Genomic DNA, 22,166 nt, shown 5'->3' with positions numbered 1-22,166 from the left:
TTTATTTGTGAGATATTTCTTCATTCAACAAAGACTAGTTTAAGAGATGACATAACCGTTTATTTTTGTCAGACTGCACATCTTCTAAACAGAGAAACAATGAAAACAGAAAGAAAGATTAATAAGAAAATGCTGGTAATAGATATGATGCAGAGGGATGTTTTCTTTGTGGATGATCCTCTTGTGTTATGCCAGTCTGTTTGTGTGTACCATGTGCATTTGGGGGTTGATGATGAGAAGTGTCATGGCTCAAAATCAAATACTCAGTTTCACCTACATGTGTGTAAAAAAAAAAAACACCCTTTCAACTAAAATATGACAATTAATCCGCCCTCTTGGATATTTTGGAGGATAGTTTTCATGTTAGGATATGACTTTCACCAAATCACACTGATACACACATGAGAATTGAAACTCATCTCAGCGGCCTGACTAAAAATAGAAATAAGCTGACATAGGCATACAGTAACTGGCAGCTGTTTCCCTGGTGTTCCCTGCCAGCCCTGCCAACTCTGCTTTTGATCCCATTTCTGTTCAAGTATGCAACACCAGAAAGCTTGCTTGTACATGCTATACCAATTACGGTATTACATCAATTTTGCACATACTGATGCCAATATAAAACTATTGATTATCAGCATGACTCGTGTTTGTCCATGTTTGCAGATAATAAATCTAAAAATACAATTTAAGTTCCTTACAGAAAAAAATGTAAACCCACCTTTGAAATAGAGGTATATACACACACCTCCATCTAACAGAGATCATTTACGGAATTTAAAGGAATAGATGAGAATGGATTTGCCAGGAAAAACTCCACGGCTATTAATCTGCGATTATACCCTCTTTTTTGTGTGTTGAGCTGTAGAGTCAGCCTACAAAGGCACATGACTAACAGTTGTCTGTCTTATCCTAAATGGTTCTCTCATTTCCTACTATGGCCCCAGAGTGCAGACCTGCTTAACTGGTAGCCTCAGAAATGTAAACACATTTATAGCTACGTGAAAGTAAAAGTACATCTCATGGAACTCCTAAAGCAAAAATCTGATCCTCTTTGAGAGGCACCACAAGCAAATTCTTTTCTTTTTTTTGCGTACCTGGCTACCAGTCTCAGCCTGGTAAAATTAATTCCCCTTTTTTCCATACTCTGTTGATTCAGTTGCAAGATGTCTGGACGTTTTCTTGCTGGTACTTAATTTCAAACCTCACCAAACATAAGTGTGTTGCCTGGGCCTGAACTTGCTGTTCTACTTATTTTTGGACAGATGACCTCTTATTATATTCCTACACTTCATCTGATATGATGTTGAATTCATTGCTCATTCAGTGCTGTACAGTCCTTTTAGCAGCGACACAACCTCAAACCACAACACTTCCACTACCATGCTTCACAGCTGGTAAGAGGTTCTTCTGCAAAAAAAAGATGCCTGATTCTAAAAAGGCTGGTCTTTGCCTCTGTGTTCACTGGCAAAATGTGTTTTTTTTTTTTCTAATCCTCTTTATGAACTGCAAAGAATTTTTTCTGTCATTAAATAGCGCATTGATTATTTTTTCAGCACTGTGTCTGCTTTTAAATTATTAAATTAAAAGAACAACCACTGAAGTTAGCTATAGCTTAAAAAAATAAACATTTTGCAATTAAGCTGTAAAATCTTTCTCTGTCTCATCAGACACATTTGCCAGCAAGGTCGCAGCCATCCAGGACCAGTATGCCGACGCCTCCATTGGTAACGTCACCGGCTCAAATGCTGTCAATGTCTTCCTGGGCATTGGAGTGGCGTGGACCATTGCCGCTGTTGTCTGGCGCTCCAAGGGCAAGCCTTTCAAGGTGGACCCGGGAAATCTGGCCTTCTCCGTCACCCTTTTCACCATCCTGGCTGTGATGTGTGTGCTCACACTGCTGTACCGGCGGCGGGCGTCAGTGGCCGGCGGCGAACTGGGTGGCCCACGGACTTGCAAGTTGATAACATCGATGCTGTTCATCTCCATGTGGCTGATTTACATCTTTCTGGCTTCTATGGAGGCCTACTGCCATTTACCATTTTTTTAAATGGAGAGCAGAGGGAGAGAGACCCACTGCCAACATGAAGGGGATCGGGGGCAGGTTAGAAAGAGAGGAGATCTGGATTGATATGGATGAATTTCTCTACTTTGTCTAAAATTTATTTTAACCCTTAGTTTCTATCCTGAAAAAAAATTAGTGTACATCCTCTTGGGGCTATATAATTCCCTAATGATGTCCAGAATAATTATTCTTGTCTGCAAATGCAGCTCTTTTAACCACGCAGACCCTCAACTCTCCAGTGACTGGAAAACTTTTGGGATACACAAAATTTAAAAACTACGAATTACAGAGCATAGAGTATTATTTAAAAAACACACTACAGTCTTTAAATGGGACTTGCATCACCAACAATAGGCAACACAGTCTGGTAGTTAATAAAAGGCTGAAATTGTTCCAGTATCCTGCCAAACCAGCAGCACAGAAATGATCAGCCAGTCCTTGTTGGGAGAATCAAAGCTGAGAGGAAGGATAAATGTGAGAGATGAGCATAAAAGAAGCAAGCAGCAAAAAAACCAGAGAGAAGAAAAAGTCTTTAGAAAGGTCATGACTTTAGTAGAAGAAGAAAAGATGAGAATAGAAGTCAGAGAAGATAGAGCTACAAAATTTTCTACACCCCCTCCTCACACCTTCTGTGTCTTGACCCTGTCTTGGTTGTCATAGGAACAGTGGATCCTCCTTTCGTAACCTTTGAACTCTATCTAAAACTGTCTGTGACTTATGAATTTTAATGCCTCTTTCCCTAAATGTACCCATACACAGACATACACATATTTATAGGAGCCCTCAGGTGATCCTGCAACCAGATGCAGGTGAGATGACCTTTTTTGTCCTTTTTTTGTTTTATTCCAGGATACACTGTGCAAAATAATCCATCCATCTTACACTACACATACACACATTGAATACTCTCCCCTACAAACACTCCACAGACTATACACTCTACTCTTAACTCCCCATATTTTTATGTGTCCTGTAGGAATAGTCTTCAAATAGTAATAATGAACCTCTGTGGTCACCACCACCAAACCTTCTTTTTAATTGAGCCAATCCCACGTATCTCTACCTAAAAGCTGACCCCACCCCGCACTTATTTTCTACACTTTTCAATGGCGTCACGTGTTGATGTTGTTACGGTGCAATTGTAAAAACAACAACAAAAGATGTATAAATACAGTAAGATGTGATCAGAATAGATACAACTTGAAAAGAAAAGAAATCTCGAGTGTGTGATGGAGACAAAAGTAGTGTAGAGCCAACGAGCTTGTTAAACAGAGGACTTTCTTTCAGTTCCGAAGCCGCGTGTGACAAGGTGAACTGTTTACACACATGTGCAACCAGAGCCTGAAAGGGACTTATGTAAGGCCAGGTGACAAAAAAAGAACACAACTCAAGAAGGACCTGTTAGGATGAAGGATTGTGATGATGACTGTGAAAGCAACTGCAGTGTTGTTGACAAATCAAAACTACGACCATACCCAGTGTTTCTAATTGTACATGATATTATGAAAAACTTTTATTGATGTATGTGAGAATACCCTTATATGTCATTTATTTCTTTGTAAGGAAAACTGAAAGGAGGCAAGAAAGATCCAAATGCCCTTTTTGCTTTGAAACAAAGAGAAAAAGGTGACATTTGAATAATATCGGCCGCAGCTGCAAATTTTGAGAGAAATGTTCGGCAGCTCTGAGATATCATGTGACTTTTAATGCATCATCTGGGACGTGTTTTTTTCTGCTAGGAAAGAACAGTCTTTGTTCTCCAAAGATTTGATGGGATAACATTGTCACAGATCACTAACCATTCATTTTAAATGTGTACTTTTATTTTGCAGGCATTTGACAACCCCCGTGAGCTGGCAGCTGTTGTTAGTAAAACCGAAAGTGTTCACACTAATGATTTGATATATTTGATGGCTAAATCTGTGCTGTTTGGTTTGTTTTTGTGAAAAAAATGTGTTGACTCAGGCATGATGTGTGAGTGTGTCAAAGTGAACGTACGAAAATGAGAAAAAATGAAAAGGATCATTTTACGCTACATTTATTTAATAAAGTGTTATTTCATCCATGTCTGTCAGAGAAAGTATCAAAGCCAAGATTTACGTTATGCTGTGTTAATAGTTACCCAGGTCATGCCCACAAGCTACACTGAAGTTGGACAGAAGGGACGGCATATGGTTTGTCAGGGTCCATTATTATTAATTGCATTTCCGTTGTTAATATCACAAGAAAAACTCCACACCATACTGAATGCAAGAAAAACCCTTCAGAGAGAGAGAACTATAGTTTAGCTTTTGGAAATGGAACTAAAAACAATTATCTATCTGCTCACCATCCACTTCATTAAATACAGACTAAATTACACCCTGCTGTAGTCCCCGTGCAAATGCAGCCTTTCTAAAAAAATAGCTCATCCATGACTAGATCTGGTGAAGCTTCTGATGTAGTCTCACCAAGGTCAGGGGTACTGCTTTGTCGGACTAAAAATGTCAGGATGTATAACCCGTTTCCTCTAATTTGACATCACTTTGCATTCTATCAACCGTTGAGGCTGCAGTGATTTCTCAAACAGCTGTTTTCCAGCCAGGCACGTTCATTGATAGAAAGAGTTTGGCCATCTGCCATGTTGCTTCTGCTCCATTTCAAAGCGATATGTCACTGGTGAAAATGTTTAGCATTGCTGTCTAGATATTAGACATGACAGCATGCTCAGAGGAACCGCCTCATTAGAGCCACCCCGGAGCTTGTAAGGATTTAGGAGGCTTCTACGTGGTAGGTGTTCACAGGCTTGAAAAAACAAAGGCCAACTCTGCCCTCTCATCTGAAATGTTTGGCCAAAAAATCCCAAGTGAGCCATGAATTTGTTAAGTTAAACTGATTAGCAATCCAACCCATGCTACTTTTTTTTAAAATTCGTATTTCCCTTTCTGCTTCAAATAGTAGCAATAATGTGACCGAAACACAGCAAAATAAGTACCCTGTCTAAGTATTAATGTCAGACTGATGTTGTTCCCTGCTACAAAAGACATGACTTCAGTTCTAGCAACAGGTCTGAATGCTTACAGACATGGTGTTTGAATCAGTATCTCCCAATTATCTCCGCTTATCCTTTCATTACCTCTGTGTCTTTGGTCTTGTCTGTATCTTTTTCATTGCTGATATTGACATGACTCGCTGGTTGGCACGGCTCCTGGCATGCTGAGATGCCGGGACATCTGTCGGGCCAAACTCTTTTTCTCAATGACTTAAGCTTCCGTAGCCAGTTACAGCATGTGTGGGCTGGGCAAGATAATAGTGCTGTGCTGCTGACGCCACAGGAACAGAAGAATACTGAGACTGATTTAGAAATGTAGGCTTTTTAAAGGCTGATAAGCTTTGCTGGAAGACAGCTCAGAGTGTGTGTGTTCCTGTGTGCGCGTGTGCATGGTCTGGAAGTGAGTGAAGAAATACAACCATATTTTTAGTCTTTTGCCTGTTGCTTAGCGACCATTTATCTGCTTGCTGTTGTCTTCTTGACTCCTGCTGGTGTATGTGAGACATTTTCTGTGTGTGTCATACTCTTTGAATATGTCTCTCTTTGTGTGTTTGCCCTTCCTCTTGTGGAACACGACGAGTATCTTGTCAGTTTTTCTCACTCGGCAGATGCTCAACCTGTTACACATCCATGCATGTTTTTGTTTTTACTTGTGCCTCTCCTTTGCATGTGTTTATATTTTGTGTACGTCTTCATGTGTTTTTCTGCCTTTTGCGTGTGTGGTTTGGTGTTGTAATCTCTTTACAAGGGCTTGCCCTGTGCGTCCCTGGCGTAGTCCCATATGTTAGATTAATGAATTTGAATGCCAACCTGACCCATGGTGAAAATACCTGAAAATTGGATTACGTGTGTGTGTGTGTGTGTGTGTGTGTGTGTGTGTGTGTGTGTGTGTGTACCTGTTAAATTATATTAGATCTGGCTGTCGATCAAGTCTGAGAATAGATGCTGGCAATTGGCTAAAAAATAGGTGTGTGTGTGTGTGAGTTTGTCAGTAACTGTCTTACACTGAGGTCGCTGACTCTTCATCTCCTGATTGGCTCATGACTGAATGCAGGCATGCTTACGTGCATACATACGCAGTGCACATGTAAACTGACATTAAAAGGACACTCACAACTGAAACTCATTAATAAATGGAAAGGAACCAGTCTCACCAGTAAACGTGTCCACCTCTCCAAAACATTGTATTGTCACTGTCCATTGGCATAAATTGTCAGACATTATAGAAAAAGCACCCCCAGACTAGTAAAGTGTGTGGCCTCTAACCATATCTATTTGTCTTACCCTAAGCATGAACTATTTCCAAATGAGAGCATTGTAGAGAAGTGAGAGGATTTTGGAAAACATGAGTTGGTTGGTTGGTCTCAAACTCGAATCTGTATAAATGGGCTGTCACTTTTTCTTCAAAGTCTGCTCAAACATGGGGAAACGTCTTACGTTGGAATCGTGTTCGCATTGAATAATGATGGTCAGCAAGTGCTTCAGACTATAGGCTGTACAGACAGACGTACCAGAACGTTAGAGGTAGTTTGCTTTGTGATCCAGCAGAGGGCGGTCTGGTAGCAGCTTTGTTGAATGAATATGCTGGGGGTCATCATTCGTAGAATTGCGTGTTTTTTTTAAACTTGTTCAAAGTTAAATTTTTTTTAATATAAAATAAATCAGCAGAATGTGACCCATTAGCACCTACTTCCTCCTTGTAAGCACGAGTGGACTAAATTAACATTATCAAACATTTACATGCTCATGTAGCAATGCAGCAATGTGTGGCGAGACTTTTACAGCTATGTTATCTATCTATGTTATCTTTTGATTTTGCACTGTAAATCCTATAGTAACAAAGAAAGAGAAAGCTGTCAACATTCAGCAAAGCAGCTGTCTTAAGCCTTGTTCAGAACAAGATTTTCAGCGCCATCAGATCGTCATGTTTCTCTTGTGTTCAGGACTTTTAAAGTCATATCATAGTACATGGCTGATTTTCAACAGGCATTTATACCAGATTTTTCACCATGCCTTCCCTCTTGTTTATGTTTATGCATTTTATCCAACTTACTTACTGCTAGGCAGGTAGTGCACTGGAGGTAGTACCTTGTATGCAGGTAGGTCAGGATTTGAACCCCGTTTTTTTCATCATTCTCTCTGTCGTTTTGTTCTATGTTTCCTCATTTACCCTTTCTGGGTTTACCCCTGACCTTGTGTGACCTTACTCCATCTCTTGCACTCTCACTTACTGTAGCTCCTCGCTGACAGCTCTCTCACAAATCCTCCCCCGCTGACTCATTCAGAATATCAAAAGTCAGAGGCAAAGACGTGTTTACGAGCCTCACAAATCACTTCTTTGGAGCTTTCTCACACCGTGATCGATGGCAGCTGTTTGAACCACCCTATTTGCCTCAGGTCCAAAGCAATTTGTCTGTGACCCCCAACATTTGTCTGGGAAATGAAAACTGGGCTTAAACTCTTGTGGTGTGAATAAGGACTTACTCTACAATGGTAGTAAATCTGTGGAGTCACTTGTTATCTGGCCATCAAGTGAGTCAGCAGAGCCTGTGGTTTTGAGAGGGGTTTAAGGAACTTGTGATGCCATACATGCTTATGTGACATTCACGGCTCATTGCATTTCAGTCTTAGAAGAACTTGCAAGCAGGAATTTGTCACAAATTTGTTTTTACCTTTTGGAAAAAGTGGCAGCCCTGCAATGTGCGCAGCAAATATAATTGCTTAAACTGTAACTCTGTATGTGTATATGTATGTTTGTGTCTGTTTAGGAATTTAACACACAAGGAATTTAATCTAAGCTTGAAATTTAAGGTTGATGTAAGAGTATGTGTATTCAGGTAAACCTGGATGGTGGCATTATTCCTGCAAGTAGGTGCTTATATTTACAGTTTATATATTTTCAGTTTCCATGTTTCTACTTGAAAAATGCAACACCGCTCAGCAGCTAATCCATGTGAAGATATTTATAAATGAAGAAAAACAATCACAACATGTAGCCTTTTAAATTGAGAACTATTAGTGATTAAAAAGGTAATAATAGCAACATTTTACATCAACAGAATAAATGGGAAAATGAAAGCGCCCACTGATTCAGAACTCTGTTCACTGATTGGTTGTTGCTTTAGCCCTAAAGGAGTGGACAACCAATCATAAACTTGCCACTGTCCTGCTCAACTTTATTTTTATTTTAAAAGAGATGAAGTGACAAAACATGTCATATGAATGAGCTGAATGTCACTTTTTTGGTTTGGGTTATTTCATAACCAGGGATTTATTTTATAATGTCAGACTTATTTCCTTAAAAATTAACTCTGTAGATCTGCATAATGTGATTTCAGATCACGTTTTCTGGTACTTTCCAAACACAAACGCTCCCAAAGGCAGTGGACAGATGACTTTGAACAAATTCAAACAGAACAAACATTAGTAAATTTGTGCCCTGCCTAGGTTCTGAATGGGAATGCATCTCTAAAATGTCTGTATCTCTAAATAATGTGTTTTCACTTTATACTCATGCAGTCCTATTTATGATTTCACAAAGTGCTTTTGATATGAATTTATGGTATTTTTATTCATTTTAATGTTATCTTGTTCTTCTTCTCGTTGCATTTGTTTTGTGCTGTTTTTGGTTTTGGAAAAGGAAACAAAAAGAAATCCCTCAGAGAGCAGAACACCAACTTAACATGAAAACGAACAATGAGTGTGCTGTTGTCCTTTTTATCGAGTGTGTGATTGTGGACGCGTGCGCTCATTCATGTCATTCCGTCCATGAGTGTGTCGATGCATGAATTAAACTCATTCTGAATACAGTGTTGATGTTGGAAGTGTCGTAGTAAAGACTAAAGTATTTTTAAAAGCTGAAAATGACATGATATGAAAAATTATATAGATGTTTACAAAGACCATACTTTTATTTTCTCTTTTTTTTTCCTCAACAGTGAAATAAAACTTTACTGGAAAATGTTAAAACTTGCGTCTGTGTGTTTTCTCCTGAGCTCAGTTAGGGCTGGGAAAATTATCTGTCACATCCCCTGGTTTAGTGTTGTTTTTAGTAGGATCTATAAATGTTTCCAGTTTGTGGTCCATTTCTGAAATCTGCCACCTCTGAGACAAAAAAAAACATCCGAGAGGGTTTCAGGACTTTAGCAACAAAAACTTTTTTATTTGCCCTGTAGGTTGTGGAATGTGCTCTCTGTGGAATGGACTTTCTTCCCTTAGATCCCATCAGATTGGTATCTGGGGAGTTTGGAGGCTGGGTGAATACCTCAGTTGTGTTCTTTGAGCCCTACTTCAGCAGTTTTGACTGGTCTGCAAAAATGTTTAGGTCGGTGTAGGAATGTTCCAGATGAAGCTTCTTGAAGCACTTAAGTTTTTGAGCCAATTATGCTGAAAAATGTTTAATCTCTTAACCATGATTAATCCTAAAAATGCTCAGAAGTGCCATGCGTTGATTGGTTTTATGAAACTGAGCAAAATACTGTATGTGCTCAAGGTATTTCATTATTATTCATTGATCTTGTTCCATCTCGTGCTACTATCAACATGCAACCCACAACACATCAGGCTGGAATTGCATTTATATAGGATGGCAAACTCAAACAAGATAAATATGACCAGTACAAAATGCCCTGTCGCTCATTTCTGTTGTATTTCACCTTGTTGTACTATTTTCTCCCTTTATTCCTACTTTTTTTTTGCAAGTTTTGGAGCTGCAGTTGATGGAAGGTAGGTGGTTGGTGTCTGGACATTCAGGTCGTGTTTCTGGAACCTTAAAAGATGCATCACGTTTTCAAAAGCGATTGCTAAAAAAATACACATACTATGATGTACAGTTGAGAGAATGAAGACATCACAGTAGGAGGTTTCGTGCAATTACAAGATCGGTACGCTTAAAAACTCCAGAGTCCTTTGAAGTCCAGATCTTTGTTCCCTCAACTGTTTACATAATGAAACACATTTCAGAACGTCCTGTCAAGTGGCCAGTTTGGCATAGCTCAAACAAAAAATGAGCAATTGATTTACTCTCCAACTTTATTTTAACAGATGTCACCTGAATGGACTTTTCAGGACAGCAGGGATTTGAAGCATTTCAGACAGAAGGGGACATGAAAGCTTCAGCAGTGTACAGTTAAGACAAAATAAAATGTCGTTTTTCAACTTTAATCATCTAAACCTATTCTTGTAGTCTTGAAATAAAAGTACTTACAAATGAGATGGGCATGGAACTTTAAAAGAAGTTTACGATAATGACCAAATCAACTCTACAGAGAGAGGGCGGTGTTGGACTTCTGCCCACAGAGAAGTGGAGAAATTGAACCCAGGGCCTACTATGTGCAAAGCTTGACTTGGTCCACTAAGCTACATCCCCTTTGCTGATGAAGTATTCCAAAGTTGATATGAAGTAATAACCACAGTCAGCACATTTGGTTTTAGTACTTTTGGCAAGGACATTTATATTTCTCTCAGCCTCCATCGCAGCACAAGTTAAAAAAAAAACTAAAGAGAGGCTTCAATTTGAGCAATACTGCTGAACATACCTACTGGATTTGACAATCCAGACTACTGAAGTCTCACATTAGCATCTGAACAGAGACGGGTGGATATTTTCCCCCATTATAATGGTAAATCTGCAAAAATGATTCTTAGAAATACGTAGCCATGTAAGCAGCTCTGTGAGGTTGTACTTATTGTTCAGGAGAGTGCTTGGAGCTGCTTGTGTAAAACAAAGGTTTGGGTGTGTTTGGAGCACTAAATATAAAGGGAAGTAAAAGTGAGGTTATCTCTGCCCTTTGATATCGAGAGATTCAAATAATGTTTTCAGCAGCTCTCAACTTTGACAAAGCATTTGAGACATATGGGAATAAGAGGTGCAGCAGGAATGTACGCTATGAGAAAAAGTAATGTCCTTTTTTAACCATAAAGCATGAAACTCTACTCTATTAGACATCCAAAAGATAAACAGTATGAACATCAAATTCAAGTCACTGATGTTACAAAGTGCTTAATGGAATTTGACATGGCTTTCTTTTGTTGTAACATGGCACCCAAACTCAATCGATGCCGATTTAAAGAAATAGAAGTTCTTCAGGATGGATATAACCCATAACTGAAAGCTAAACTGGGTCTGGATGTTTTTTTTAATTACTTAGTTTGAGATAAATTGCTGTAGTTTTTTTTGTCCAACTTTTTGGTTTTTACTTTAATTTCTGTTGTTTGTGGAACTTTTTAACGACATCTTCTTTCATTATGACAATTATTATCATCATTATTTGTTTTAATTTTATTTGCTCCCCCACCACCACATTGGTCAAGCATTATTCACTGTCTCACTACATCACTGCGACAACATAATTCCACATTTTCATACACACAACTCTGTGTAAAAAAATCGGAGGGGTTGAGATCAGCTGGGAAACTCTTGCAAGAAATCGCTGTTGCTTTTTTGCTACCACCTGAGAAAGAGCAGCATATTTATAGCACAGCCTGGAGGAGAAGGTTGCTGGAATTTTACACACATACGTATATAAGCACCTGAATACCTGGGAAAGTTGGCCAATAAACAGCTCTAACTTGCTCTCAAAGAGGGAGAGCAAGGTGAGAGTGTAGTATACTGCAGTACAATGTCGATCTGTGTGTCTGCTTTATTTCCATTCACTCACTAAAACTAAGCTAATCATTTGTAGAAAAGGCCCAAACTTTGAGGCTTAAAACTGCGTATACGTTATGTTTTGCGTGACTGCTGCATTGCCTCCTGTTCTTGTTCTTCTCTGTCAGTTTCTCAACAAAAAAGTGGCAGCTGGTATTCCCACAGCAGCCCAGCGGTAGCCACGTCGGTGAGACACGTCTCCATCCTCTGTTGGAGGAGAACGAGATGAAGAATAAACAAAAAAAAGCCCTGAGGGGGATATAGAGGAGGAACAAGAGAAGGAAGGTGCAGGTGAAGGCAAAAAGAGATAGGGGCTGTGTGTGTGTGTGTGTGTGTGTGTGTGTGTGTGGATGTAAACAGAATTTGAGACAAAGAAAAATAATGTAGACAAATTGAAGCATGAGACGAAGTGATGGAGCTACTGCTGACACAAATTTATCCTGTGGGACGAGGAAGGCGACAGGAAGTAACACGCTACAGTGATAGTCTCTTCTCTCATGGGTCCAAATGTTTGTCTTAATGAATAAACTGATTTTGACACGCTTTAGTTGGTTAATTGGCTTTGCAGTTTTATAAACAACAAAATGTTGTTTTGTCACTGAAAAAGGAGCTCTGTCTCAGTTGTTTACAGACATGAAAGGAACAGAGAGAGAGAGACGCTTAGAAGGAGACACGAGTGGGCTTTCATCACAGTGTTTTCAGCGGATATAAAATGAGCAACTTTGTAACGATCACAAAAAATCATGGGAGACAAAAGAATTTTGCTGAAGAGAAATGTACCCTGATATGTCAGAGTGAAAACACATTTAGAAACATTAATGCTGGGTATCTTGAAAGACGAAAGTCCACTATAATTGCCAGTCTTGGTCATTTCTTCATATATTTCTTTAAAGTGAAGATCACTTTACAAACAAGAGCAGCCCAAGTCTGTGCACCTCTATCAAAATTGAATACAAATTTCTTCATCCAGATCTGGATTACACTAAAACTTCTAGGATTGGTCAGGCCCCATCTCAATGCAAATATGTCCATAACATTTTGAGCATTCTTGCTAACAAACTATAAAGAAACAAACAAAACAACATACAGTAGGTGAATGCTCAGCAGACGTAATGGTTACTCCACTGCATCAAAAGGAGCCAGTTGAGGTGGTTTGGGTATCAGGATGGATGGATGCATCCCAGGAAGGCCTCAATGTCCCTCTGCTAAGACTATTGCTCCTGCAAAACCAGTCCTGAATACGTAGTAGAAAATGGAGGATGTTAGTAGATGCATCCATATTTTATATTTCTAGCTGAACCCCTTACGTTTTATTCATGTAGGTTGATGCCTGGAAGGAAAACAATCATTATAGTAGTAATCTCCATGAAGGCCACCTGCTATACTTTGATCATGTTGTGATAGTCGAGGACTTGATGAAAATCAGTAACTCATCAACTAAAAAACATGTCATGCATAAGTACCAAATAAATTAAATTCAAAGTGCAAAGAGAGAGAAAAGAAGAAAAAGAACACCTTGTCAAATCGTTAAACTGTCCCCAGACTGCTTTGCCTTTAGCCACATAGACCTTTAAAAAGAGACAACTGCTGCTGCTCTCCACAAAAAATGAAATGTAAAGAGAGCAGAGAGATGTTGCTGCAACTGAGAGAGGATAAAGGCTCTTTTACAGAAACAGATGAAAGAAGTTTGACAGTTTGAATAAGACCGACAGCTGAAATGTCAGGATGTGTGGAAAAGAATAGTGAGAGCTAAACTATCCAATGAGTTGGAGAGGAATGAAAGAGGAAGAAGGGTAATGCAGGAAAAAGAAAAAGAATAGGAAGAAGCGCAAAAAGCAGAGGTGATGTAATGGACAGATGAGGATGAATAGAAAATATTTCACATATAACAGGATGTGTTTATGAAGTTATGGACATTTGATGATCAGAATTCTGGCTTTTAATCAAAAGCACATAATCCCCAAAATCGGTTGCCTCCTCTGTGCCTCTATATGAGGCTGATTCCTGTGGATTTGCTGCAGGTAATCAGTGATGGATTATACTTTCAAACAACCTTCACAACCCCCTCCAGCAGCAGAAACAAGGGATGGGGGAGGATTGGAGAAAAAGAAAACAAGACAGAGAACGTAGAACTAAAGCTACCAGCTGGATACTGCCGCGGCCACTGTTTTCACTGCCTCTCTTTGCTCATTAGGGGTGTGTACTTAAGGAATATTCACCCTCACAAAACAGGGTCCTTCATAAACAACAGTTGTAGAGTGTGTATCTTCAAGTAAGTCATCTATGTAATGACTGAGACCACACTGAGAGAAAACACACAAAGTACAACACGGACACACTGCTGATTCCCCACAGCGGTCCAGTGCTGCCATGTGTTTCTTCATACATAAACCGGTTCCTAATAGAAGAAAAGGCTCGAGGTCGCTCTCTCATAATGATAAATCACAATAACACACGTGTCATATTGAGTCAAGCAGGCTTTCAGTGGAAATAATGGCCATTTTTGTTCCTTGTGGACCACTGAGTTATTCGCATTTATCTTGTGCTTTTTCTTAAGATTGACTGTCAACTTCTACGAGGTACTCTATCTGTGACTTTCGGAAAGACTTCTGCTGCTCTCTGTTCTGATTACTGTTACGATGAATTTAACATTGATCTCCTTTTACAAACTGTCTCCTTTCCATAAAGTGGTCAAGCTCAGCTGCAGATCAGCGCTAACAAAGCTAGATAAAGGCTGTCTTCATGTTTAAACTATTTCTGTTTATCTCCTCTCAATTTTATTTCTTATGTTATAATTGGGTTTGTTCTTAGACATTAGGAATGAAATAAGTCTCAGTACTTTTCCATATGACCTTAAGTGATGCAGGAGTAGACAGACAAAACAATCAGGAAAGTCTGGGAAACCAAGGGCAGATTCACACACACACATTATTTGAATTTCTCAGAGACATTATTTGGGTTAGTACGATTCATATCCAATCACATTTGATCAACAAGGGATCCACCGTGAGAACTATGAGATATATATACGAGGTGTAACCGGAGATACGGGGCTCGGTCTGACGGATTCTTGCGAGGTCTGTCAGACTGAGACCAGCGCTGAAATACTGCACTTGTTGCCATACCAATAAAGACTTCATTTTCACTTGAATTACTTCGGTCCATTCTTGAGCCTCCTACTAAAAGAATCGTATCTAACAAATGGTGCCGTGACCCGAGGTTCGAAGGCTAAAGGACCACCGTGTCGTGCGACCGACCCCCATGCGAGGGAGGACGCCTCGAGGTGATTGGAGGGACAGCTTTTTTCAGACAATCAGGCGCCAGAAAAAAGGTGAGCAGAACACCACTTAATGACTAAATGTGAAATTTCTGCATATTGAATAACCTAAATGAAGTTGTCTGAATTAAGTTGTCCTCTGGTCATGGTAAATCCAAGTGTTAATGTACTGTCTGATGTTTGCATTGAATGGTAACACGTGAAGTATGACACACATAGTCTCACATAGGGATAGTGAATAAGTGTCCTGACAAGTGAATTCGAACAAATAAAAGACAAGATAAATTCATTTTATAAATGAATATCCCAGTCGGGGAACTTGTCTTCAAAATTTGTTTCCGTGCACTAATAGCTAAGTGTGGCCAAAGTAGTTTATAAATTCCCCAAATTGAGGGGGGTCAACTAAATAAATAAATAAAATTTGTGGAATTCCGACACGGAAAGTTTCTCCTCTGACGAAAGTTAGGACGAGGGATTGAGACCTCCGGTGTGCGAAGCGGTCTATAATCCCGAGACATAGTCGGTCTGACAAGAATAAATTTATACTGTAGGACACAGGGTCAGATTTTTTAATTTTCATGCAACTGTGGGGTGGGGTTCGCCGCTCGAAGAAATTTGACTGTGCCAGCAGATCTCGAGTGGTTTCTGTTCAATATTGGGGTTGGTATAGATAAAAAGGGGGGAGAACAAGTGGCTGCGCGTGCTATACGGGTCGCTTTGTTCGGGGAAATCAGTATTTTTATGGTGTGACCCAAAGTTTTGGAATAAACAAATGCTTTGATAAGTGGGGTAACCCCGATAGGTGGAGCGCACAGAACACAGCGTTCTGCGTAGAAGTTTCTTCACTACTTTCAGCATTTGGTCAATTACGTCTTCCATATACTTTGACTAACACGTGTATAACTTTTGAATATGTCAAAAAATTGAATGAAAGATGGAAGAAAAGGGTCCCGAGGTGAGAAGAAAAACGAGGGACAGATAAATTGGACTGGAGAAATGCAGAAAAAAGAGTGTGCGAGTTTGCTCCACTGAGGCTGAGTGTGTGTGTTCAAAATGTTTTCAAAACAAACGAGAGACTAAGAATCAAGCACATGCAGGGTACAGAAGGAAAGAGTTGATATAAGATATATTTGATCCCAAAGGTTGACAAAAGTTGATAATTTTGTTTTCAGCATCAACGCACTAATAAGAGAACTATAAGGAAAAAATCAACAGATTTGGAGGCTTGACCTGAGGCCTGAAGTTACTACAGGAATAATGAATAATGAAAAGCCTCAAACGCTTTTTAAGCCATTATGTTCCCAATTTAATTTTATAGTTGTTCTCTTTTTCATAAATGCGCACACCCTAAGATTGTCTTTTCTCAACCATGTTTTTTTTCCTCTCTCATTCAGCCCTGAGTGAGAACAATCCAAACAGACTCTGAGTGATCATTGGCCTGTGTTCATAATGATATACTGATTATAATAAGGGTTTAATTTTGTACTAGAGCAAATAGTATTGATTCATCCATCTATTTTAAAATGCATATGATTAGGAAAGACACCAAAGTATGTAGATAAACTGAAAACAGCTTTACAATGAAAAAAATTGCAGAGATGAGATAAAAAACAATAAATCCAGGAAGAACAGTGTTTGAGACATTCATTCAAATTGTTGCTGACATAGGATTTAACAGCTCTCTTAAAGAGCTAAAGTCAAATACACAAGCAGAGTGTTTAGGAGATTTGCTCCTTTAATTAAAATACAATCTGAAAAATGTTCTACAAATTGAAACTTTTTGATTTCACCTGAAGCAGGACTGAGATCAGTCAGACCATATGACATAGATTAAACAACCAGGATTTAGGATTTAATATCACGGCCAGACAATCAGATGTCAAACAATTTGAAAACATATTAAAGTTGTTAAAGCTTAGCCTTTATTGTTATTAGGAGATATTAACTTGACTTTAAAATTTTAGCTGCTCTAAATTTCCTCTGTCTCTGGTCACCAATTCAATAGTCAATAGTTATCACCAATATTTAGATTCAAACTAAAACATTTGACTATTTAACTAAATCATTTAACTACTTAACTGCAGCAGATCTATGAAACAATTAATATACTCTCTTAACAAAGAAGCAAATAGGTTTAGAATAACAGAAGGACAGCTGCAGCAAAGACTGAGCCATAACAAGACAAGTCAAGGTTTGTTTTTATGGCGCATTTAAAAACAGTGAGCACAGGGCAGCTTAGAAAGCCAAAATAAAAATCTGTGCAGACACACAGACTTAACTTTGGCTAAAGCAATTCCCTATTAAGCATTATATTATGCATTATTTAACCTACTATTTTATATGATATATAATATATGACCTATATATGAATGTTTTCAGGTTGTCCTATATGAGGCCTGGATGGGGAGAAAATACCCTGTCCACACCCTTTTTTGGGACAGTATGAGGACTTGTGTGAATGTGGGAAAAAGGTTCGGTTGCCAAGCGATGGCCATGGTGAGTGGGGGCTGAGGAGATCCCAAAGGGGGTATTCCCAAAGGGGGCACTAACGGCTTTGGGTACAAGGGCTACCTGAGGGAGAAGGAGAAGGACGCCAATAGGTGGCGTGATGGTTGAAAGAAAAAGGATATGAATGGGATGAATGAAATGTTCTGTAATTAGGTGTTTTGGGTCATCGGAAGACGTTCCATTAGAGATGACCAGAAAGTTTTTAATCTACTACACTAAATCGATCAATCAATCAGACGTTATTTACATAGCACTTCTCATCCAAGACAATATTTCAAATCGAACGAAGCAGTGAAACCCAGGGCCACATACAGACACATGCACACTCACATATAAAGCCACGCACACACACACACACACACACACCACACATACTGGAAACAGGGACCACAACATGATCCTCAAAGAAAAATAAAGGATGAATTAGGATAAATACAGAAATAAAATTAAACTAGGCTTTTAATATCTATATGGAAACATGTTAAGGTTAGAAACAGCTCTGATGTCACACCGTTGGTACCACATGAGGTGTTTCTGATTCAATTAGATCCGGAAAAAACTTAATGCTGATCCTGAACTGTCTGTGTACGGCTCAGCATCACGAAACACAGCCACTGGTAAGAATTAAACAACATTATTACTAGCAAACAAGTAAGAATAAAGCAGATTATGCTGAAATTTTATTTTTAACACTCTGACCTGAATTAAAAGAGGACAGACAATATTTATCCTAAACAAATGAATCAGTTAGGCATTGAAAAGAAATGTCTGCTTTCTTGATGCTGTGCTGCTCCCAATATGAGAACTAACTACAAATATTTCTGTCCTGCAGCAAACAACAACACAGGAGGAGAAACTGCAGCGGAGCAGTTCGGCAATTAATTAACAATTAATCATGGTTCACTAAAACTTCTCAAATTTTCCCAAAAAGTCTGTGTGCGTTTGTATCTTCTTTTGCATTAAGACTTCCCGGACCTGGAAAAGGAAGACATGGAATCAAACTCATAATATGAAAACCACTGTTTGTATACTTAGGCCCCAATGAAAATATGACGTTTGCTTGAGCAAACCCAGAAACGCAATATATGTTTGACATCTGTTGTCTGTCATTTGTTGTCCTAACCTGTGGTGTCTGGTGTTGAGTGTTGTTTGTGTGTTGTTATGATCCCAAAACTGAACGATGATTTTTCCACAGCAGAATTATCCTAAAAACAAGGAGTATATCAACTGTGCTGATGTTGATCGTGATGATGTGTTCCCTAAATGATTTGAAGTTTTTTCACAGCAAAATAAGGTGATGGTACTGGATTTCTCATCAGGGCTGCACAGCAGCTTGATGACTATTCTGGTTCCTAAAAGCAAGGGTTACACCAACTGGCCAGTTGTTTTGTTTTGGTTTATGTTTATTTTATGATCTTTTTTTTTTTTTTTTTTCTTTGTTTTGGTTTGCTTTTGTTTGGGGTCCATATGAAAAACAAATTAAGAATGAATTGGGCATTGAAATTGAACCTTTCAAAGAGAGATGCCCTAAGTAGAAAAATACAGTGCAAATGACATTTTGCACTACTGCGCTGCGAGATTTGCTAATATTATTCCACAGATTCAGAACCACTACAGGACGTACGGCCGGAGGACTCATAAGCTTGAGTTCTGGGAGGCCTTTCCCATCATGCCAAGATGATGGTGGAGAACTACACAACAAAATTATCCCAAAAGAAAATTAGTTAGGGAGGGGATGCTGAATATCCCTCAAGGAAGCGATGTACTGGTGACCTCTCCTTCCAAGATTAGTTCCGGATCAGAATACTGAACAGACGTTCAGCCGAGAGGAAAACCGAGCACCGACAGGATTGGACCACAAGAGACCACACGACTCGTCATGTGGTCATCTAAGAAAGATATATCATTTAGAAAGTTAATCATAATTACTCAGAGGCTAATATACTCATATAATCGAGCCTTGATTAAATTTATAAGTTTATGTTTCATGTTTAAAGTGTTTAGATAGTTCCTCTTAAAGGCTGATAATGAATCATTTTTAGAATGTCAATTGCCAGTGGGGTGACTCGGCTGTTTGGAGCGGGACCTTAGACTTTGAACGGTAATGGTCGGTCGCCAAGTGCAACTAGGGGCCATAGGTGAATTTTTCCCGGTTCAGCCATCGGGTTTTCGCTCCTATTCGCTGCAAACGGTGGACGAGCCTGCTGGTAATGTTAATTGCCTTATGCAATGTTTGAGTGTCAGTAGTATAGAAATGATGTGAAAATTTAATCAAATTATTATTTTCTACATATAATCTAGTAAGAAATGTGCTCATTTGCGGAATTATTATCAGTTGAGTGGGGAAGGTTTTAAACTTACTAGAAAAGAGTCTCTATTTCTAGAATCTTGATTAATACTCCTGATATAGAAGGTTTTGCTAAAGCATCAGAATTATTTTCTAAATGTGCTCATTTGCAGAGTTATAATCAGTGACTTATGAAGGTCTTAACCCTCTCGGAAAGAATTTCTGTTCCGAGTAAAATGATGGAATAGACCTGACTTGAAAGTGTAGCTTAAGCATTAGAATTATGTTTACTATTTCCATGCCTGTGCAATGAAGACTTGCTTGCTGCTTTAATTGCAATGATGAACAGCTTTCACATGAGCTTACATAATAACACATGAAGTCACATCAAAAGGGGGATGACAGACTTCTCCTAACTGGTTGTGTTACATCTCAAAAGGTAAGTGGCTCTTGCAGTTTGGGGGGTGACTGCTAAAGTCTTGCTACTGCTAATACAGATGTGACACAATACAGAATATTACATTCCTACCTCAGTTATTTGACTGAATTAGTTGAAATGATAAAATCACTTCAAAAGGGGGATTGTTATAATTGGCTTTGTTCTTAGACATTAGGAATGAAATAAGTCTCAGTACTTTTCCATATGACCTTAAGTGATGCAGGAGTAGACAGACAAAACAATCAGGAAAGTCTGGGAAACCAAGGGCAGATTCACACACACACATTATTTGAATTCCTCAGAGACATTATTTGGTTTAGTACGATTCATATCCAATCACATTTGATCAACAAGGGATCCACCGTGAGAACTATGAGATATATATACGAGGTGTAACCGGAGATACGGGGCTCGGTCTGACGGATTCTTGCGAGGTCTGTCAGACTGAGACCAGCGCTGAAATACTGCACTTGTTGCCATACCAATAAAGACTTCATTTTCACTTGAATTACTTCGGTCCATTCTTGAGCCTCCTACTAAAAGAATCGTATCTAACACTTACATACTGCACATTTGACAGTTGTAGGTGTGGTTTACTTAACGTTTATACACAAATAGCCTATACTTAGCTTGGAAATCTTGGTGCCCTATTTCAGCGTTAAGGTCATTATGAATTTGTTGGGTCATATTCAACACACAACTCCCAGCTGGGGCCTTTCTGTGTGGAGTTTGCATGTCCTCCCCGTGTATGCGTGTATTCCTCCCACTGTCCAAAAACATGCATGTTAGGTTAATTGGCATCTCTAAATTGTCCTTAGGAGTGTGGAGTGAGTGTGAGCGTGCATGGTTGTTCGTCTCGTTTGTCTCTGTGTGGCCCTGTGATGGACTGGCAGCCTGTCCAGGGTGTACCCCGCCTCTCGCCCATTGACTGCTGGGATAGCCTCCAGCCCCCCCGCGACCCGACCGACGGATTCAGCGGTATAGATAATGGATGGATGGATGGATATTCAACACAGTCTCATATCAGATCATGAAAAACCTACAATGGCCCATGGTAAAATATGTTGCCGTTTCACTGTTTTACCATAAAGCCTGAAAACATGTAGTTTGGTTATGTTTCCCTTTCTCAGCTGTCTGCAATTCTACTGATGATGTTTGATCATAATTACAGTGAAAACATATTTACATGGCGTGAGAAAAAAAACCCAAAACAAATTAATATGTTGATTGAAAACAGATTTTTGAAATGCATGTAAACATATAACTGCATCTAAAATTGTGCTTCCCAAAACTGGACCTACACCCAGATAATGTGGTTGTGGAACAAATTTATGACTAGCTGTATATGCTGAGCTAGACTTTAATGGGTCTGGGCACCTGATAAATGCGCGGAAGTGATATCTCTTTTTTTCTTCATCTTTTTGTAAAGTCAGTTAAGATAAAGTGAATATTATTATAGTTAAGTTAAATGTATTTCTTTGTAAAGTGCCCTGTATTTTATTTAATTTTTTTTAGGATGTTATATAAATCAAATCAAATTTGACATCAGTTGGTGCTTGTTTCAAGGATGACTTATGATATATCAGCTATCCATGTAGTTTCCACGTTTATCATTTGTAATATTTGTTGCATATGCAACCTGACCTGCTATTTTATTGAATAGCATGTGAAAAATACATATAATTTTATTTAACAGCCATTTGTTAGTAGATTGTATTCTCATTTAGATGGCAATATTACTTGTAAGTGGAATATTATATGGGAGTTTCCACTTCAGTGACTAAGTACTTTTTCTTGACAGTTTATTCCATTTGCTCCAAATACAGTAGATAGTATAGATACATTTCACCTGCCTCAAGAGTGAAAAAGATATCACTTTCAGTCTTCTTCACAAAGAAAAACAGCAAACAGCA

At 38.9% G+C, this 22,166-nt stretch overlaps 1 protein-coding gene across 2 annotated transcripts in view; it reads left to right on the top strand.

Annotated features, from left to right (window-relative positions):
• Positions 1–9,031, top strand: part of slc8a4b (solute carrier family 8 member 4b) — a 115,917-nt gene extending 106,886 nt beyond the window's left edge. For both annotated transcript variants that reach the window (XM_075451694.1, XM_075451693.1), the window contains one exon: positions 1,671–9,031. In XM_075451694.1, the coding sequence (XP_075307809.1) occupies positions 1,671–2,050 (380 nt within the window). In that variant the 3' untranslated portion in view covers positions 2,051–9,031. The remainder of the gene's footprint in view (positions 1–1,670) is intronic.
• The last annotated feature ends 13,135 nt before the right edge of the window (positions 9,032–22,166 follow it).

This window comes from Odontesthes bonariensis, chromosome 19 (genome assembly GCF_027942865.1).
Source record: "Odontesthes bonariensis isolate fOdoBon6 chromosome 19, fOdoBon6.hap1, whole genome shotgun sequence".
In the NCBI taxonomy this organism is placed as follows: Eukaryota; Metazoa; Chordata; class Actinopteri; order Atheriniformes; family Atherinopsidae; genus Odontesthes; species Odontesthes bonariensis.
Note: the sequence above shows the minus strand (reverse complement) of the source record. Positions and strands in the feature narration are given on the sequence as shown.